The 17043-nt window shown below is 35.4% G+C and overlaps 2 protein-coding genes across 2 annotated transcripts in view; both read right to left on the minus strand.

The window, feature by feature from the left end:
• Positions 1-17043, minus strand: part of TWSG1 (twisted gastrulation BMP signaling modulator 1) — an 83278-nt gene that overhangs the window by 52611 nt on the left and 13624 nt on the right. The gene's annotated exons all lie outside the window — the stretch shown is intronic.
• ANKRD12 (ankyrin repeat domain 12) overlaps positions 1-17043 on the minus strand; it is a 58556-nt gene that overhangs the window by 27919 nt on the left and 13594 nt on the right. Inside the window, exons 2-3 of the mRNA XM_079299676.1 lie at positions 11243-11380; positions 4934-5081 (exon numbers count right to left, since the gene is read on the minus strand). Coding sequence (XP_079155802.1) covers positions 4934-5081; positions 11243-11329 — 235 coding nt within the window. The 5' untranslated portion in view covers positions 11330-11380. The remainder of the gene's footprint in view (positions 1-4933; positions 5082-11242; positions 11381-17043) is intronic.

Consider the following 17043-nt stretch of genomic DNA (forward strand, 5'->3'; position numbering starts at 1 on the left):
GTTTAGGTAGAATTTAATGTATAAAATTAACTATTAAACAATCAGTTGGAGGGTTTTTTTTTGTTTTTTTACATTTTAAGCCTTTTGTTTTCAGGTTCTATGGAATACAAATATCTTCTTTTACATTCACATTCTTATCACTTTCTACTCTTCTTCAGCAGTTAGAAATAAACATAAGGGTTAGAAATAAAACGTAAGAGATTTTTTTCACTTTTAATAAAAAAATAAAAATCAGAACTCTTCAAGTGGCTTCATGTTCAACCACTTTTATTGGCTGAAGGTGGACAATCCCTTAAGACAACATCTGTAAGATTTTCCCTTGGCAACACAAGCTTATCACTGAACACTTAAAAAATTATTTTAAATTAGTCAAGTTATGTGAAATGGGAATTCAGGAGCATCTGAGCACTTACTTGTAAAGGAGCTCAATGAGATCCACTCACAATACTTAAAACCTACTGGCAAGAGGAACATCAGAGACACTGGTGATTATTTAGGATAATTTACGCATGACAGATTTTGTCCCAAGGCAAACAATAATGTATCTGGTTTTTTGTTTGCTTGCTTTTTTTTTTTTCCAATTGGATAACTTACAAATATCCACTCAAGTAATTTTTAATGTTTTGGAAAATTAAATTATTAAGTTATGTAACAAGTGGATTTCTCAAAACAAATCATGCCAAAATAACAGAGTATTTAATTTGGTAAAATAATCACCTCATTGAATAAAGGAAATTAAGCAAAAAAAAACCTAACCAAAAACAAAAAACAACCCCAAATTCAAACTTCAGGGCTCATGATAGTCTGTTTTCATGTAAAAGACTCCCATTATAGTCCAAATCCTAAAGAATAAGAGGATCAAAATATAGGACTATGCAAAATTAATTTAGGTCAAGACCAACTCGAAGTTCAGCAACACAGTTCACTGAGCTCTGCTCTGATAGCTCTGCTATCACTGCAACCTGACTGAAGTTATTTCCAAGAGAAACAAATCATGGCTGGCTGTGTTTCCTAGCCTCAGGGAAAGAGAAAGCATAGAATGTGATGTAGAGACCCCATAGTGCATTTAACAATGCGGAGATTTCAAGGTACTATTGTGATACCTAATTAATCAAGTTTATGACATATTTATTTAATGAAATCAACACACAAAACCACCTCCACTTTCCTGCCTGTAGCCCAAGCAGTTAAATAAACTTGTTATAGTTGAACAATAAGCCCAAATCCAGCAAGCAGTGTGTGAACAGTCCCTCCAACATCCTCACTAACTACAGAAATCACGAGCACAGGAATTTGGGTTACTGTGATGCACCCATGCAACATGAAGAGGTCAGTTGTTTTTCTCTTCTGGATGTCAACTAAGTGCTAAAAGAAATATGACTGTGCCATGTCTGGACAACTTTAAAGACTCAAATTGAAGGGGTCAGAAAACAAAACCAAGATCCTGCTATTAACAGTAAATCTGGAGAAGGTGATTTCCAAGAAAGATCAAATTACCACATTCAGTGTAATTGCAACTCACTGTTGTTCCTGAGTAATCAATTCTGTAACAAGACCCTCTTTACAATGAAAAGATTTTTAGGATCTGCAGTTATATTTAATTATTATGAAAAATTCAAATTTCTCTCTTCAGACTAGTAAGCTGGAGAAAGCAAAATAAATCTGAGCTCTGCAAAATCAACACTTCTATTGTTCTTATTCCAATAACCACATCAGAGGTTATTTAAAACTAACCAGATTACTTAAATAAATTAAGAAAATTTAAATAACTCTATTTAAGTAGTCTAAATAACTGATGGCTTTTCCATCAACTTATGGGTTTGGATTGGGAGACTTAAAATCATAGAATTTATTTCAAAAGATATGAAAAATAGTTCTGCTTTGACCATCCAATCCAGCTGTATGAATCAAAGCTTGCATGTAGACTCCTCCTTAAGATTTACTTATAAATTAGCTATATTGCAGTATAAATGAATTTGCCTGCAGGATGTATACATTGTATTATTGTTTTGTAGTTGCTCTGACCAAGAATGGGGATGTCACAACAGGGCCCTCAGTTTTGGGAAGCCACCACAGCCAGGGGAGTGGCACAGCCAAAGAAGAACATCAGAAGAAACACAACAGGATGCTGCTGATAAAGACAGGGACAGAGTGTCCTTCCAGGTGTGTCCTGTTCCCAGGGGCCTCCTCAGAAGGCCACAGCTCTCCTGGGACTCACATTATCTTTACAGCTCCTGCAGCCATCTCAACTGGCATTGCAGGACTGCCTTTATGCAACTGGATGCAATCTTCATGGGTATTAAATTATTAAGAAAGTAACTAAAAGGCTCAATCTTAAAATACTGAATACAAATTTACTGCAGCATTTTCTTAAAAAAAAAAAAAAATTAAATTTAAATAAAGAGGTGGGTTATAATTGTTCTACACTCCTATAGTACTCTACAAATGTTGTTTGGTTTCAATCTTGCCAAAACTAACTGGGTGTAGAATGCTCTTTGTGTATAGTGTTGCAGAAATCAAATGAAAAAATCCTCCAAAACATTTCTGTGCTATGTCAACATTCATTTTAGCTGTCTATGTTCATTATCACTTGCAATACTTAGACAATACCTAAAAAAAAAAAAAAAAAAAAAAAAAGACCACCAGGAAAAAGAATAAAGGATCAATCTTTACACAAATCAGTAAAAAATGACAAAATTTTAGTTTAAAGAACACCCTGGAGCTAGAACCAAGAAAGCTCTAAAAAAAACTCTTAAAAATTAGGTATTCCCATTCTTTGACTCATTTACAGGATGCCTAAACAGGATGAAGTCCAATTATCATGGAATGACCCTATAATGTATCTTGGGGACAAACCACTTATGAAGCCATTAAATTTTTAAAGTATCTCTAGCTACTTCAACGTTTTGGTGGATTTTAACTCTGTATTTTTAAAGACCTTGAAACTGATAAGAAGCTTTTCATTACCTTTTCTTTTTCCTCCTCTGTGTCTAATTACACTCTTATCCCCAAAAACTTACTTTCTTCCTTCTGAACATTCGCCATTCTCTGTACACAGCTATCAGAGAGACACTTCTGTCAGAGGTAACCACTTAGCTCCGTGAGAGCAAACCTTTTCCATGTAATAATGCCAAGTTTGTGCCAGAAGCAGCACTGCATTTCATGATCACTGATGTCAGTCCTAATCCATGTCAAACTTGGCACCACTGTAAGTGTCTAATTCCCAGTGGCCTAATCTAATTGGTTAGGCACAGAACCTGCATTACAGGAACGGTTTTTTCATCCTAGTAATGCTCCTGCTCTAAAGTTTCTGGAAGGTTTATGTACCAAGTTTCCCACCTGCAAAAGGGCAGTTGCTCTAGTCTCCTTACCTCAGCCAAGATGAAATGTTCACCGAGCTCTGATGTTTGCTGCCATAGTTAAAAAACATGTGCTTTCTACTTTTACTTGCCCCTACTTGAACTGTCTATTTCACCTCCCTGCTACAACTTCAGACAAAAAAAATTTTTAGCATGAGCATTGTCTTGTACATGTCTAAGTGTCTGAAGTAATCAATCTTGCTTGTGGTAACTGTGACAACAGATGCTATAGCAAAAAACATACAGAAAGTTCTGCTACTTTATGAGATGCTTGAGACAATGACTTACTTAAAGTTGATGGGGGTGGGGAGACATGAAAAAAGATTTTCAATACAGAGAACTTTTGATAAATACCAATAATTACATCTAAATACGTTTATTTCCATTATGAAAAAACAGTTATGGTTTAATATCAAGCAAAAAATTCAATAAAGCAGCTGCTGGGAGCATACTTCTAATTTAGACATGGTCTTTTCAGAATCAAATGGTATCGTGAATAGTGTAAGACTCAAGAATGCTGTAAAACCACTGGAAACAGAACTAAAGCCAAGAGCATTGTTTTGTAATGTGACTATTTCAAATACGGATTTCATACTACAGTTTCTTTACAGTAATTAAAATATGTATTATCAAGGAGTCACATCTCCTGCATGAAATCAATCCTGAACAAAAATTAAACACACATTGAGGTATATACTTCTACTTTGCATTTAAATCTAAGCATATTAAGTGAACGACCTAGTCATGGAAATATTCAAATGTACAATAAACAATGCATAAAAAACTGTAGCGCTGAGCCTTTGAGAAATTTGAGGAATTTCAATGCATTCAGCTGGCCATGGATTCTGTTTGGTTATCAAGTGAACTATTACTGGACTACTATTGCACAATGACACATTAATTAATTACCTAAACCCAGAGATAACTGTATCTCTTGGAATGTATCCAGTTCCCTCCATCTTGATTTGAAAAGAACATTGTTAAGAAGAGAAGCCCTGAAATCAGTTAAAATATAAATAAGCTTAAGCTGGGAAGAACTACTTAGCCTGTGCAGAAAAGATATAGATCATAAGAACTTAAACTGAAAGGAAAGTATGCTCTCCATGGCTAGTTTAGTTAGCTCTGTCACCTCAGTAACCTTTTCTATGAGGGACAGTACATCTATCAATCTACCCGACGCTCCCTCCCTCCCCAAAAAAGGTTACGAAAGGCTGACAGCTGTGTCTCAAATCAAATCACATGTTTTTTCATCTGTTTACTCCTTTAAACAAATGGACCTCTAGAGATGACAATACAAAGAATGATTTGTTACTGAAACAGAAGGAAAGACTGAGATTAGGAAACAATTGGAGAATACAGATCAACTATGGTGGCATGCTGGCCATTGCTAATGACAGGATGAAAGCCTATCAGGCTGAGATGCAACAATCAGAAGCAAGCAAGCAAGCAACTCTTATACTTAGTATTCTTTTTAAAGAGAGAGAAAAAAAATCAATGTAAAAACATAGAATATTAATTAAGTTAGGACATATTTTACCAACAAATAATTAGTTAAGGAAATAAAAAGTTTCTACCTGTGTCTGAATTGCGATCTTCATTTCTGGAGGGACTAATAGTAAAAGGAAGTTTACGTTTCATGGAAGACTTTTCTTTCATCTCCTTCCCCACATCACTCCTATCCACCTTTGGAGTTTTGCTGTAGGATGCAATCTTGTCCTTGCTCTAATATAAATAAAAAGTATACTAAGTAACTTTTGCATAAAGCAGGATAGTCTTATAATGTACACATACTGAGAAGACTGATATGTGAGCATGTATGTGCTTGTGTATATGTAAGTGTATTACAAAATTTTTTGAATAAACAAAATAATAAATTGTCATTTCTTTTTTAAATTACTAACTTCTATGTCATTTCTACTTTCAGAAACATCACTGCAGAAATGCTGTTCACTATTACAGGCTTAATTAGCAAAGGAACAACACAAACTGAACAAGAATTTGCCAAGTCTTGATGACCACCCCATTTCCTTCCCTGCCCACAACAATCCCACTAAAAGCACAATAAAAGCCCACACTGCAATTTAGACTGTGAATTGTAAACCCCCCAAAACCCCTCTAATTACCCTCCCCTGCTTTCACTCCCACCCGGTAATCCATCAATACTGAACTCCCTTTCTATTTCAACAGTGCAATGTTTCATTAGAGAAAAAAATCTATGAAGAAACTTCAAACTGACATCAAATTTAGAAAAAACAGGTACAATCTATTGGGATTCTTGAGATGTATAAATCTAGATATTTTGCCTTATAGGTCATATTTCAAACAGACAGAGAAAAACCTAAACAGGCTCACTATTAACTTACACTTGATAATTCACTAATACAGGAGGAAAGAATGTGAAAGATACCAGTGTAAAAACTGCTTGAGAGAACCCTCTGCAAACCACAGTATCTTAGCCTAGCAATTGAGATGCAATGCAGAGACATCTTGTTCTCTGTTCATTACATGCTGCACAAACACATTATCCAGTTCAGTCAGTTATCACAATTCCACAGCTTTATATCATTGTTAACACATGATCAGATGAAATTACTAATAGATTAACTTCCCAAAGGTAGAAGAACAACATACATAGCCTTGCCAATCACTGAAAACCAAAAGGCTGGTCCTTGGTACATCTAAAGATTTATTGATTGCAGGAAAATTAAAAAATAACTTTAAGTAAATGTACTGTTCTCAAAGACACCTTTCCTTTTTTTTTCTTTAAAAGCAAAAATACACAAAAAACAAACTAATTCAGGTAGGAAGATATCATCTGACATGCCGAGTTTAAAATGTTGACAAAATTAAGCAGAACTGATTAGAAAAAGAACCTGTAAACAAATCCTACAACCTTCAGAAGACAAATATCTGTACAAGGGAAATGACAAAGAAGGCATTAGTCTATGTCAACAAAATTCCTGAAGTTTAAACGTTGCTACCCTCAGAGAACACCTACCTTCTTCACTGAAAGTTTAGAAACCCAAAATAAAAAAACAAAATGCAGAATAAAACCTACACACCAAAATAAAAGCCAACCCTCCTTCAACACCCCAAAAGAAACACCCTCCCTGCTCTTTTTTTTTATTTTAACATGTTCAAACATGAAAATCTAAAATCCCAAACCCCTTAAGACTCCCCCAAGCTCTTGGAATATACAGTGCCTGTGGTATTAGTTATGAAGGAACTCAAGTCATCATTTCCAAATACATCCCTAAGATGGCAAGAGCACATCCAGACTCCATTAAGCCTTTTCCCATCTCTTCCACCACACAACACACACGTTACCCACCTGAGCCCACCTCACCAAGAGCTTTCTCATCCCTTGTTTCTAACAAGCCAATTATTCCTCCTATCCATGTATGTGAACTTCCCACAATATGATGAAGTGGCATCAAAATTTTAATTCTTTCTCTAGAATATTATCTTATATGCAATAGAAAGGATGAACTAAAATAAACAGAAAACATTGGTTTCAACTCGTTTTGTAAAAAAAAAAAAACCCACAACTTTTTGCAGTTGGTAATCTTTAAAAATAATTCCTTTTTTGGGGGCACTCCTCATTAAAATACATCAGTAGGTGCTCACAAAGAGGCACAAGCTACTTAAGTAATTTGATAGTCTTACATTTATTCTTAAATTGCTTATATGTATAATGTTAAATATTATCACTAGTTTTTGAATAATGACTGAAAATTAATTTTGTGATAATCTAATTAGGGGAGAGAGCTCAAAATGCACACATTGAAAATAAAAAAAGGAAGGCTACACATAGAATACACACAAACTGAAAAAAAAAAAGGACTATTTTGTTTCTTATCGACTGTGGAAATAAGCATTCATCATTCACTGGTGGACTTTCCAATACAAAAGATGCAACAAACAGGGTGTCTGAGAAGTCTGTACAAAGTTGATGCTATTTATTATTTTCAGTGACAATACTGAAATAGAGATACAATCAGATATGCAGACATCATCACAACTGAAAGAGAGGGAGAAGCAAAGAGTCCTGGCACTGGGAATGTAACATAACTGACTGATTTGAAAAGCAGTATTAATACAAAACAGAATAGGGAAAGCCAGGATAAAACCAAGGTCCTACAAATGGATTAATTGACTGAACAATTACAAAATGCTGTGTTAAAAGATAGACAACTCTTAATGGCATTCTGGGTTCAACTTCAAGTAAAGGAAGTAGAGGAAGTAGAAGTAGGAAGCAGAAACCCTGCAGGCTAGACCAGGCATTCCATTTTAAGGAGTGAGCATTCACTGCTCCAATTGTTCCTGGTCACTGCAATGGCAAGAACATCTCTTTTTCAGGGTCCAAGCCAAGGTTTACAACTCAGCATCAACAGGTCTGCTACATTACTTTAATGTGACCCATGGAAGCAATCTAAAATGAAGTTGACATTTTTTATAAAATAACCTGTAAATCCTGTTGTCTTTTTAAAAAGGTTGATTAACCTGAAGTGAAAACTGCTAACCAGATAAAACACTGAAGACGTGTTGATGTTCAGAAAACTCAAGTACTACTGCAAAGTGAAAAGCATTACATACTTTCCATTTCCACTACAGCTAGAGAACGTTTAATGGCTTCAGACTGCAACAGACTAGCAAAGGTTATTTATCCTTTACTAAGTATCTAACTCTATGCCAGTCAGCATAATTAAGTATCAGAATAAACTGCCCAAGGAGACAGGAATTTCCAGCAGGCAAGCCTTTAAAGAAAAGGTCTGGCAAACATCTGTCAGGAACTGAGTACAGCTTATTCTACTCTGGGGCAAATGGATGAACTGGATCTGCACGTCTCGACATTTAATGCATGCCTCACTGGAGGATGTAGTAACAAGGAAAAATTTTCTCTGTCAACAAAACCATACTAGTGTGCTGTGATGAGGAACACATTTTTAATCTGTACAACGGGAACTGTCTCAGAAGACTAACAAACAGCAGTCTGGACAATTTCTTGATATCCCATTCCAGCTCTATTGTCTGGTACTGCTACAATCAATGACAAGACACAAAAGGAGACAACAGAGAGCTATATAATCTAGCAGATGTACTAAGCCCTGGGAGAACAAGCATTCTTTTTCTGCCTATCAAAGATAATTACATACTGAAGCGTGTTCTGTATGGTATTAAATGGTTTTGGGCACTATTGTTGGAGTCTTCCAAGGAGAGAATTAATTCTTACAAACTCCAATGTGTTTCTCCTTTGGATGACATATCCATAGTTTACTTTCTGAGTTTGGCCATATGAAGTATAAATTCAGATAAATTAAAATTTCACTATGTTCATATGTTTACAAAATATCTCATGCAAACATTAGATGGTCTAGCTGCTGTATACACTTGTACTATTTTTTTTATGCTTGCCAGATGAGTAACTGAAATAAAAATACATGTGCCCTAATGCATACATTATATAGATTCAACTTATTAACAGCCATGCTATTTCTAAAGGGGTTTTTTTGAGTTCTCAGAAAAATATGGTATATATAAAATATATGCTGCATATTAAGCATTAATTTCTGGACAAATATGAAAGATTATGTCTAATAATAACAATAGTAACTTCACTACATTTCTCTGTCAACAGCTAAGAGTGCACAATCCAAACTAGTTAAACAGTGTAAAAACTATGAAATGGAAATAAAATCCTGCAAGTGGTTTTTTTTCTTTTACCTTATGTTAATCATTGGAATAGTCTTAAGCCATTTAGGTAATTAGTCTTTATTTTGTGAAGAATGAGGATTTTTTTAATGGAGTGGTTTCCTTTAGCATTACTGTTCACTTGTAAGAGGCACTTTTTTTATGAACATTATTTCACACCAGGGCTTAGGACTTCCTAACATCAATTACACTAGCTAATTAATCATTAACATTTTTCATACTTCTAATGCTTTAAAAACTATTACCTTAAAATTAATGCATTTTATGCATTGAGAAAAATCCTTATTTATTTTACAGATATTTTCATTACCTTTTAAACATATTTCACTAAAATTATCTATTGATTTGGCCTGGTCAATCTTTACTTCAGAGTTCTATGTCTGTGTATGTAGTACAGATTCGCCCTCATGACCTTTTGTTGTTCAAACTCACATTTTACTCTTGGCCCATTGCCTGTCAAATTTACAGCAATTTTCTTGTCTGAATCTAAATTATGACATTTTGGCAATATTTCCTCTATCTTTTCTAATCCACTCTGAAGAGTGCAGATTAGTCAAAGGCCAGCTGAACACTTCTGACAATCATCCATTGAGAGATGTTAGAGAACAGGTATGTGACAGTTTAAGTGACTATTTAACATAACCACATACCCAGTTCTTCTCAAAATATGACAACGCTGTTTATTATGCTAAAAAACTGAATACAGGAAGATTAACTGAACCACTTAACACTCCATTAATAATAATTCTCAGTTTTTATTTAGGATCTTATATTATACATTGTTTTATATCATAAAATTCAAACCAAACCCTACATTTTTCTAATCTCAAACTGTACACTGTATGAGGGTGGACAGTGAGCAACACTGGACAGTGCAAGCAGTTTATCAGCTTAATCAGTCCATCACTGGGATTCCATATTCACAGCCTTTGTCATACTTCCATTCTCTACATTTCCTCTAAATTACTGAATGACACTACAATTAACTTGACCCTGTCCCAAACAAGGATCAGAATAAACAGGAAAAAAAAACCTACCATTATTTCATCCCTTTACTAGGTATGCCAATTTCCTTTCCCCACTTTACTCTGTTATCTTCCTCTTCTTATCTAAGTAGTTCATCAGAGTGAGCAGAAAGAATTACCTTTGCCTCACTTTACTGGGACCAATGAAACAAACTAGAAAGACTAAAAGGTCTAAAGGTTTCTATGAATTTTTTGGAATTCAAAAAGTTACAAGTTGATTCTGAATCTTCTAATCTTCCTTTTTTTTAACCTCTTCCTGTCTTATATCCATTCATCAAACGGCCTTGCAGAGAATATAAATTTCAATAAACGAGTATGACCACACACACAAAATCCTTTTCTAGAGAAGACAGTTCTGAAGATTGCTGGGAAACAAATAGATTCTCTCTCCTTAGGGCAATATACATGTCACTCATCTTTCTCAATGCAGAGTATTATTCCAGCTTCTGTTATTCATTAGTAGTGCAGATAAGCTCGTGGTCTGTTGTACAAGTGTACTTAGCAGACAAACTGGAGAACTGGGTGATTTGAAACTTGTCTCCAGAACCCTGAAAATCATGGGATACTTCACATTTATAAACAACAAACCACCCTTCAGCATGACTGCACTTCCCATATTCCTTTATTCTCCAACACTCAAAAGTAGACTGTACAATTTTTAGATGGGTCTCCCTTGTACAGGGGCTACTCTTAAGCTTTATACAGAATTTATCTTTTAATTCCTCCCTCACAGAGGGAACAAGTCCCTGTGTAATAAAGGAATATTGGAAACATATATTTCTTTGGTCTGTGCTCTGTCACAGGCCTTCACAAACGTTTTGTGTGTTTGTTACAGTAATACACTGTAAAATAAAATAAAATAGGATTGTTGTTCTTGTGAGTATATGAAGACTTCATATTAGCTAAGATATGGAGACTATATACTAACTTACATCAAATAAAACTAAAGTATCCAGCTTCCTTTTAAATTTACTAGCAAGTTAGCAATAAAAGTAAAATTCTGTCCCACAGTAGAACAGTTAAATCAATGTTTTTTAATACTGAAGATACCAGACCACAGATTCATATTTATTTCCTCCAATTATAGCAGCAAAAATCATTAAATATGCTTTTACTGAAATTAAATGGACATTATAATAATTTTACCTTTCTTGCAGTTGTTTTTTCCACCATGGTGCTATTGCTGTCAGAATTTTCAACTTGAACTGTTTTTGTAGACCCAAATTTGGGCATTTTATAGCTGTTTAGCTAGTTGTATCTTGTATCAGTGGGTTCATCCTGTGTCTGAAAAACAAACAAACAACATTACATAAATATACACACTGCAGTGTCATTTCAGGACAAATGTTACTGCAGATGGTAGCAGAGCTCAATTGTACCCCAAAAAAGATGACAAGTAATGACACCTGGCTTCACGCATCTTCCTCATGCAGCTCAAATCTTGGGGCAAAACCCCAAAAGGTCTAACATGGCTGTTGCTGGGGACAGTGTCATGACAAAAAGTACCAAGTCAGCTGCTAAACTGCCTCATCCCTCTAGTTTACCTTTTTGGAAGACTGAACATTTTTGGCTATTTTAATAGGTTCACAGGTTCAATATCTCACTTCGTGTTAAACATTCTAAGGCTTAGAAAAATGAACAAGGTTTATAGCAACAAAAAGAAATTAAGCTTCCTAGCCTGGGAAACTGAAATATTATATATTCAAAGTAGTATGGAGAAGAAATCTAGTCTTGTGATTTATTATGCTTTCTGTTGGATCAAGAGATGCCTGCTAGAAGAAAAATCTTCTAAAGCTTACACTTGGAACTAGAAACCTTAATTTCCACTGTCTATCAAATCAATTACATAAGCCACCACTAGAGACAGATATATATTTATATCTATATAAAGCTCCAAGAGCTGTGTGGTGTTTCATCTCCACAGTATACCAAACAAGTGTCATTACAGATTCACATAATGGAAGAGGTCCAACTTGCCTCTTCCACAGAAGGAAAAGTCACCTTTTTTTGAGAGGAAAGGTCACACAAAAGGTAAAACTGCATTTGACAGCACTTTAGAGCTGGTGACTTTTTATGGGTCTTTTTGAATCGATGTATTCTGTTACAAGTATTTATGTGATCACAATCTTACTGAGTTGTCATAATTTTATTCCTGATCAAGTCATCATTTCAGGTGCAACACTTCTATAGTTGCTTTACCATTAAGATTTTGAGATCACCATGTAGAGAATTTGTTGCTGTTTTAGGACCATGGCCACTATGGTGGTTTGATACAGTTAAATGACAAGAAATCTGGTGCAGATGAGTTTGAGAAAACCATTTTGCACACTACACTTGACACATGAGACACTGATATCCAAACAAATTTCTACATCCTGCCCACGCATCCATCCCCCACAAGGCTTAAACTAAGGAAAATAGGAATACTTGTATAAGATTAACACTGTTGCACACAGTAATTTAACATGCTATTTTCTCAATCATCCAGATAGGAGGGGAAGAAAAGTTGAAAAAGCTAAATCCTTGAGATAGAGAAGTAGGAAATGCTGCACTAAGGTCTGGCGATTTTCCTCCCTTTCCCCTACACTTGATGAGGCTTTTTTATTTTGCTGGGGTTTAACACTAACCACAAGCTTATGAAAAACAGGAAGAGATTAATTAGAAACAATCTCACATTGTATAACTAGGATCTTGTCTCCACTATGATACATTGTACAATATTGTGAAACTCGTATGGTGCTATTCTTACCTAAGACAAAAGAAACATTAGCATATTCCCTTCATTTATGGAGTCTTAACAGAATTTATGCAGTCCTACTGATACAGAGAGTAATTGTCCAATTTTAATGAACATGAAAGCACACAGTTATCAGCCTTTTGTTTTTAGTAGCTTTTTATAACAGCTGCAGGAACAAAAAATGGTTATCAGTTCGAAGAAGATAAAGAAACACTACGCTGTGTGTCCCGTAATTAAAACAAACAACTTTGCCTAATCCTAAAAGAAGCAACAACTAACTTCACAGAATACTACTGTGCTGATTAGATCAAACATAGTGTATTACTACAGCAGCAAATATCTTTTTCCATGGGTTTAAAAAGTGACAAGTCATAAATCTGCTTTTGCACATTTAGCTTCTCAAATCTTCTCTCTAAGTTTCATTTGTATCAATTCCCATTGTATATATATCATGATTACAACTACTTTTAAAAACCAACAGGTCAAAGTTTTCTTTATTATTTTAATCTGAATATTTCGCATTGCATATGCTGCTGTTTCCTTTCCTTCCTTTTTTACTGCTACCTGGCTCCCTGAAACTACCTTCATTCCTGCTTTGCTTCTCTTCCTTTCCTGTTTTCATATACTATTCCCTGGTGTATGAAGCCAAACCTCATGAGCTTAGTAAAATTTATTAGCTTAAGCTTGGCTCCCCTGATCTCATTTGCCTCACCAGCAGGGGTTACACCACATGAACAAGAGTTGCCCTTTGCAAAAGGCCCAGACTCCCTGTCTTACCTGGAGAGCAACAGTTTATTTTTCAAAATGATAGAACAAAAAAACCCAGCCTCAAGTATTGTGTAGGGATAAGAGGATTATAAAAACACTTTCAAAATAGATTTCAATTGAAGGTATTTTTAATAATACAGTTGGCTTAGAATACAAATAGAAGTAAATGAAAACAGAAAGCATAGGATGTTTCCATTTTCCTTACGGAACGATCAACAGGCAGAAGCAGATGTGCAGGAAGCTCCACCTGAATATGAGAAGAACTTTACTGTGCAGGTGAGCACTGGGACAGATCACCCAGAGAGGCTGTGGAATCTCCCTCACTGGAGGTATTCAAAAACCCTCTGGACACAGTCCTGTGCTGTGGGCTCTGGGATGGCCCTGCTTGAGCAGGGAGGCTGGTGCAGATGACTCACCGTGGTATCTGACCTAGTCTGTGACTGTATGATCAAAAGTAAACATGAATTCATTAAATTCTTGACCCAAGCCAAATATGCTTTGGAAAAAAACCTGTTTTGGAACTTCACTAAAACTGAGTGTCACATACTGGGTTATCAAAGCAGAACCACCACACTAAGACTAACCAACGGCACTATTTCCATAAAGGGTTTCAAGTACCTGATTGCTGTTGCACAATCACTGTGCAAAATTTAAAACAGACATAAATGCTTCACATATTGGAGAAAAAATATTTTTCATAAAGGATAGATTTAAAAAAAATATTAAAATATCACTATGGTGGCCCATAAATTAGGCAAACTATTCAAACAGTGATTACACAGTATACAAAACATTAAAATTTTCTGCGGAAAAAGTGATTTTACTGACATTTTATTTTTATTTGTCTGGAGTTCAATGTGATTTCAACTGAAGGTCTAAACACAAATTTTCACATCCATAGTGAAAATGTAGAACATTAACAGGGTCTGCCGGTTTTCCTCAGTGCCATTTCTTAATGCAATTACTGGTTTATTAGGCAATCTCGATGGCACATTTTAAACCAGAACCCTAAATTAAAAGTTAAACTCTTTACATTCAAATTATTCTCCTCTGTCACAACAAGCAGTGTCCTCGCTTTTCATCTGACACACAGGCACAGCTGTGCTTTCCCTCAAACAGATTTCAAGCTTTTCAATACAATAGAATCTGCTTCCTACTAAAGAAACTTCTCTGTATGTAACAAAATCAGATGTTATTATGTTTGGACATCTTTTCTGCACAGTCATTACCAATCATGAGTCATACTACTGGAAATACTGTTGAACTCTTCTCTCAGTCATTTTTCAACTAAGGAACTAAAAATTCTGCTTGAAGTAACAAAAGCAAGCATTTAGACAGATCTATGGGCAGTGACATAAAATGCCAGGATTATTTCATATAAATAACCTTGGACATAAAAAACAATCCCCAAAAAATCCACCAACCACCAGAATTTCGGATATAATTAGCTACAGAAAATCAGTGATATAATAAATCTCTGATGCCAACAAGTTACTGTACTAATTTGTATAAGCTTATATCTAGCACTGATGATAAAGCTTGTCTTTACCTATGTAAAAATCAGGGAATTCATGTAGTACAACAACAGTGCTGCTGTCACTGTCATTCACCCCCTTACATCTTTCATCCTGATCTTCTGAGAAATTAAGGCCCACGTGTTTGTGTTAGATGCATATGTATGATTCACTAATGAGACTTCCAAAACTGTAGATGGATTTTCTCTGAATTTGACAGCAGCAGAAATTTTCAAATATATTAAGCACTCACAAATTTCTTGGGGAAAACGTGGCCAGTGGATAACAAGAATAACAAAATCTATCACTGTTTTTTGCATGGGAAGGCTTCAATACCAGCTTCATCACATAGTGCCTGTAAGAAAACTCCACATGAGATGGCCTTTCTGAACCATTTTCCTTTTTTCTCTTAGTTATGAGGGGGGAAGTTTCAGCTGAGACCAGCACATTACTAGAGTCAGTCAAGACACAAATTGCTACAAAATTAAGCAGCATTAATTCCAGAGCTCACTGAATTACTTGTTTCCTTTCTGGTTCAGTGTCTTCCCTGTAATACCCACAGCAAAATGTTACAGGATGCTTCAGGAAGGTTTTCTTTGGGAGCCCTGTTGTATAGCTAATCTTGAAGGTTAGCTGACTGCTAGTACTCCATCAAAGCAAGGGGACATGAGATTTAACCTTTTATGAGAGTACCAGTAGGAGATGAGTTGATTTCCATCTATTCTCCTGCTCTAGAAAGCATTTGCATTTAGAAAAGAAGGGGTCTAGAGTAAAGCAATCTTCTCAACTACCTCTGTTTTCCTGTACTTCCCATTTCTGCATCTGCAGGGAAGAAGAAAAACAAAACCAAATACCAACAAAAACAACAACAACAAAAAAATCTCTTCCAATAAGGATTTACTCCAGACTGGGAAACAACTGTACCAAGTTTCTGCTATAAATAGTTGACAGGAATGTTTCAGAATGTTTTAATAAAATTAAACTTCTGAAAATGACAACTATGGCTATGGCTACATCTAAATTAGCAAGAAGTAAAGAATTATCAAGAGCAGATCTGTAGAGTGGAACAGCTGGTAACAAAAATCCCAAATACACAGTAGTCACATTTAGCAGATTTGCTCTGAACTATTTCCAGTGCAGTTCCATGTACTAAATGCACATTAAAGGTTGGACCACATTCAACAAATTCCTAAACACAACTCTCAGCTTAAACCAGGAGGAATCAAGCTCTGAAAACACTACACAGCAAACTAAACTACAGTGACAAGAAAGGATAGTTACTGATTTAAACTAAGACTGACCTGATTTTGTCTTTGGAATCTCCTCCTTCCCAGCCCTAGAAATTTGTCTCTTCTAAGTTTATTTTGAAATGACTGGCATGATCTAGATCTCAAAGCTATTAAGAGTCTACCAAAGGAAAAAAAGTTAGTGGATGAGTACAAAAGAAATGTCTAAGAACAGCTGAACTGAGGGAAAGGCAGGCAAAAGCCAACATTACATATTCTGTTCAGAGAAAGCCAGCTGGCCAAGCCGTATGTACACACTGGCTAATTAAGAAGTATGTAGGTAGCTCACGCCTAGCCATACCAAATGTTATCTGCATTCTGGTGGGAGTGTGTCAAAGACAGATGAGGTTAACACACTGGGAGAAAGGGAATGGGTATAGTACAAAGGACCAAAATGCTACAGAAAACTGGTATTTTTAAATCCTGTAAGAAGCAGAGCTTTAGCAAAAAGATGTTCATTTAACTAAGTTTAACACTCTGTGTTCTTTTTTCCTCTTCTTATCAGGAAAGTGCAAATGACTTCAGTATTTTATTTCACAACAAAAGCATCCTTCAGCTAACAGCTCAGAGAAGTGATTTCTTTCCAAAAGAAAGGTTAACTAATTATTAATGCTACATGAAATGCGTGATGGGAGATGTAAC

Source organism: Erithacus rubecula (assembly GCF_903797595.1).
Source record: "Erithacus rubecula genome assembly, chromosome: 3".
Taxonomy (NCBI): domain Eukaryota; kingdom Metazoa; phylum Chordata; class Aves; order Passeriformes; family Muscicapidae; genus Erithacus; species Erithacus rubecula.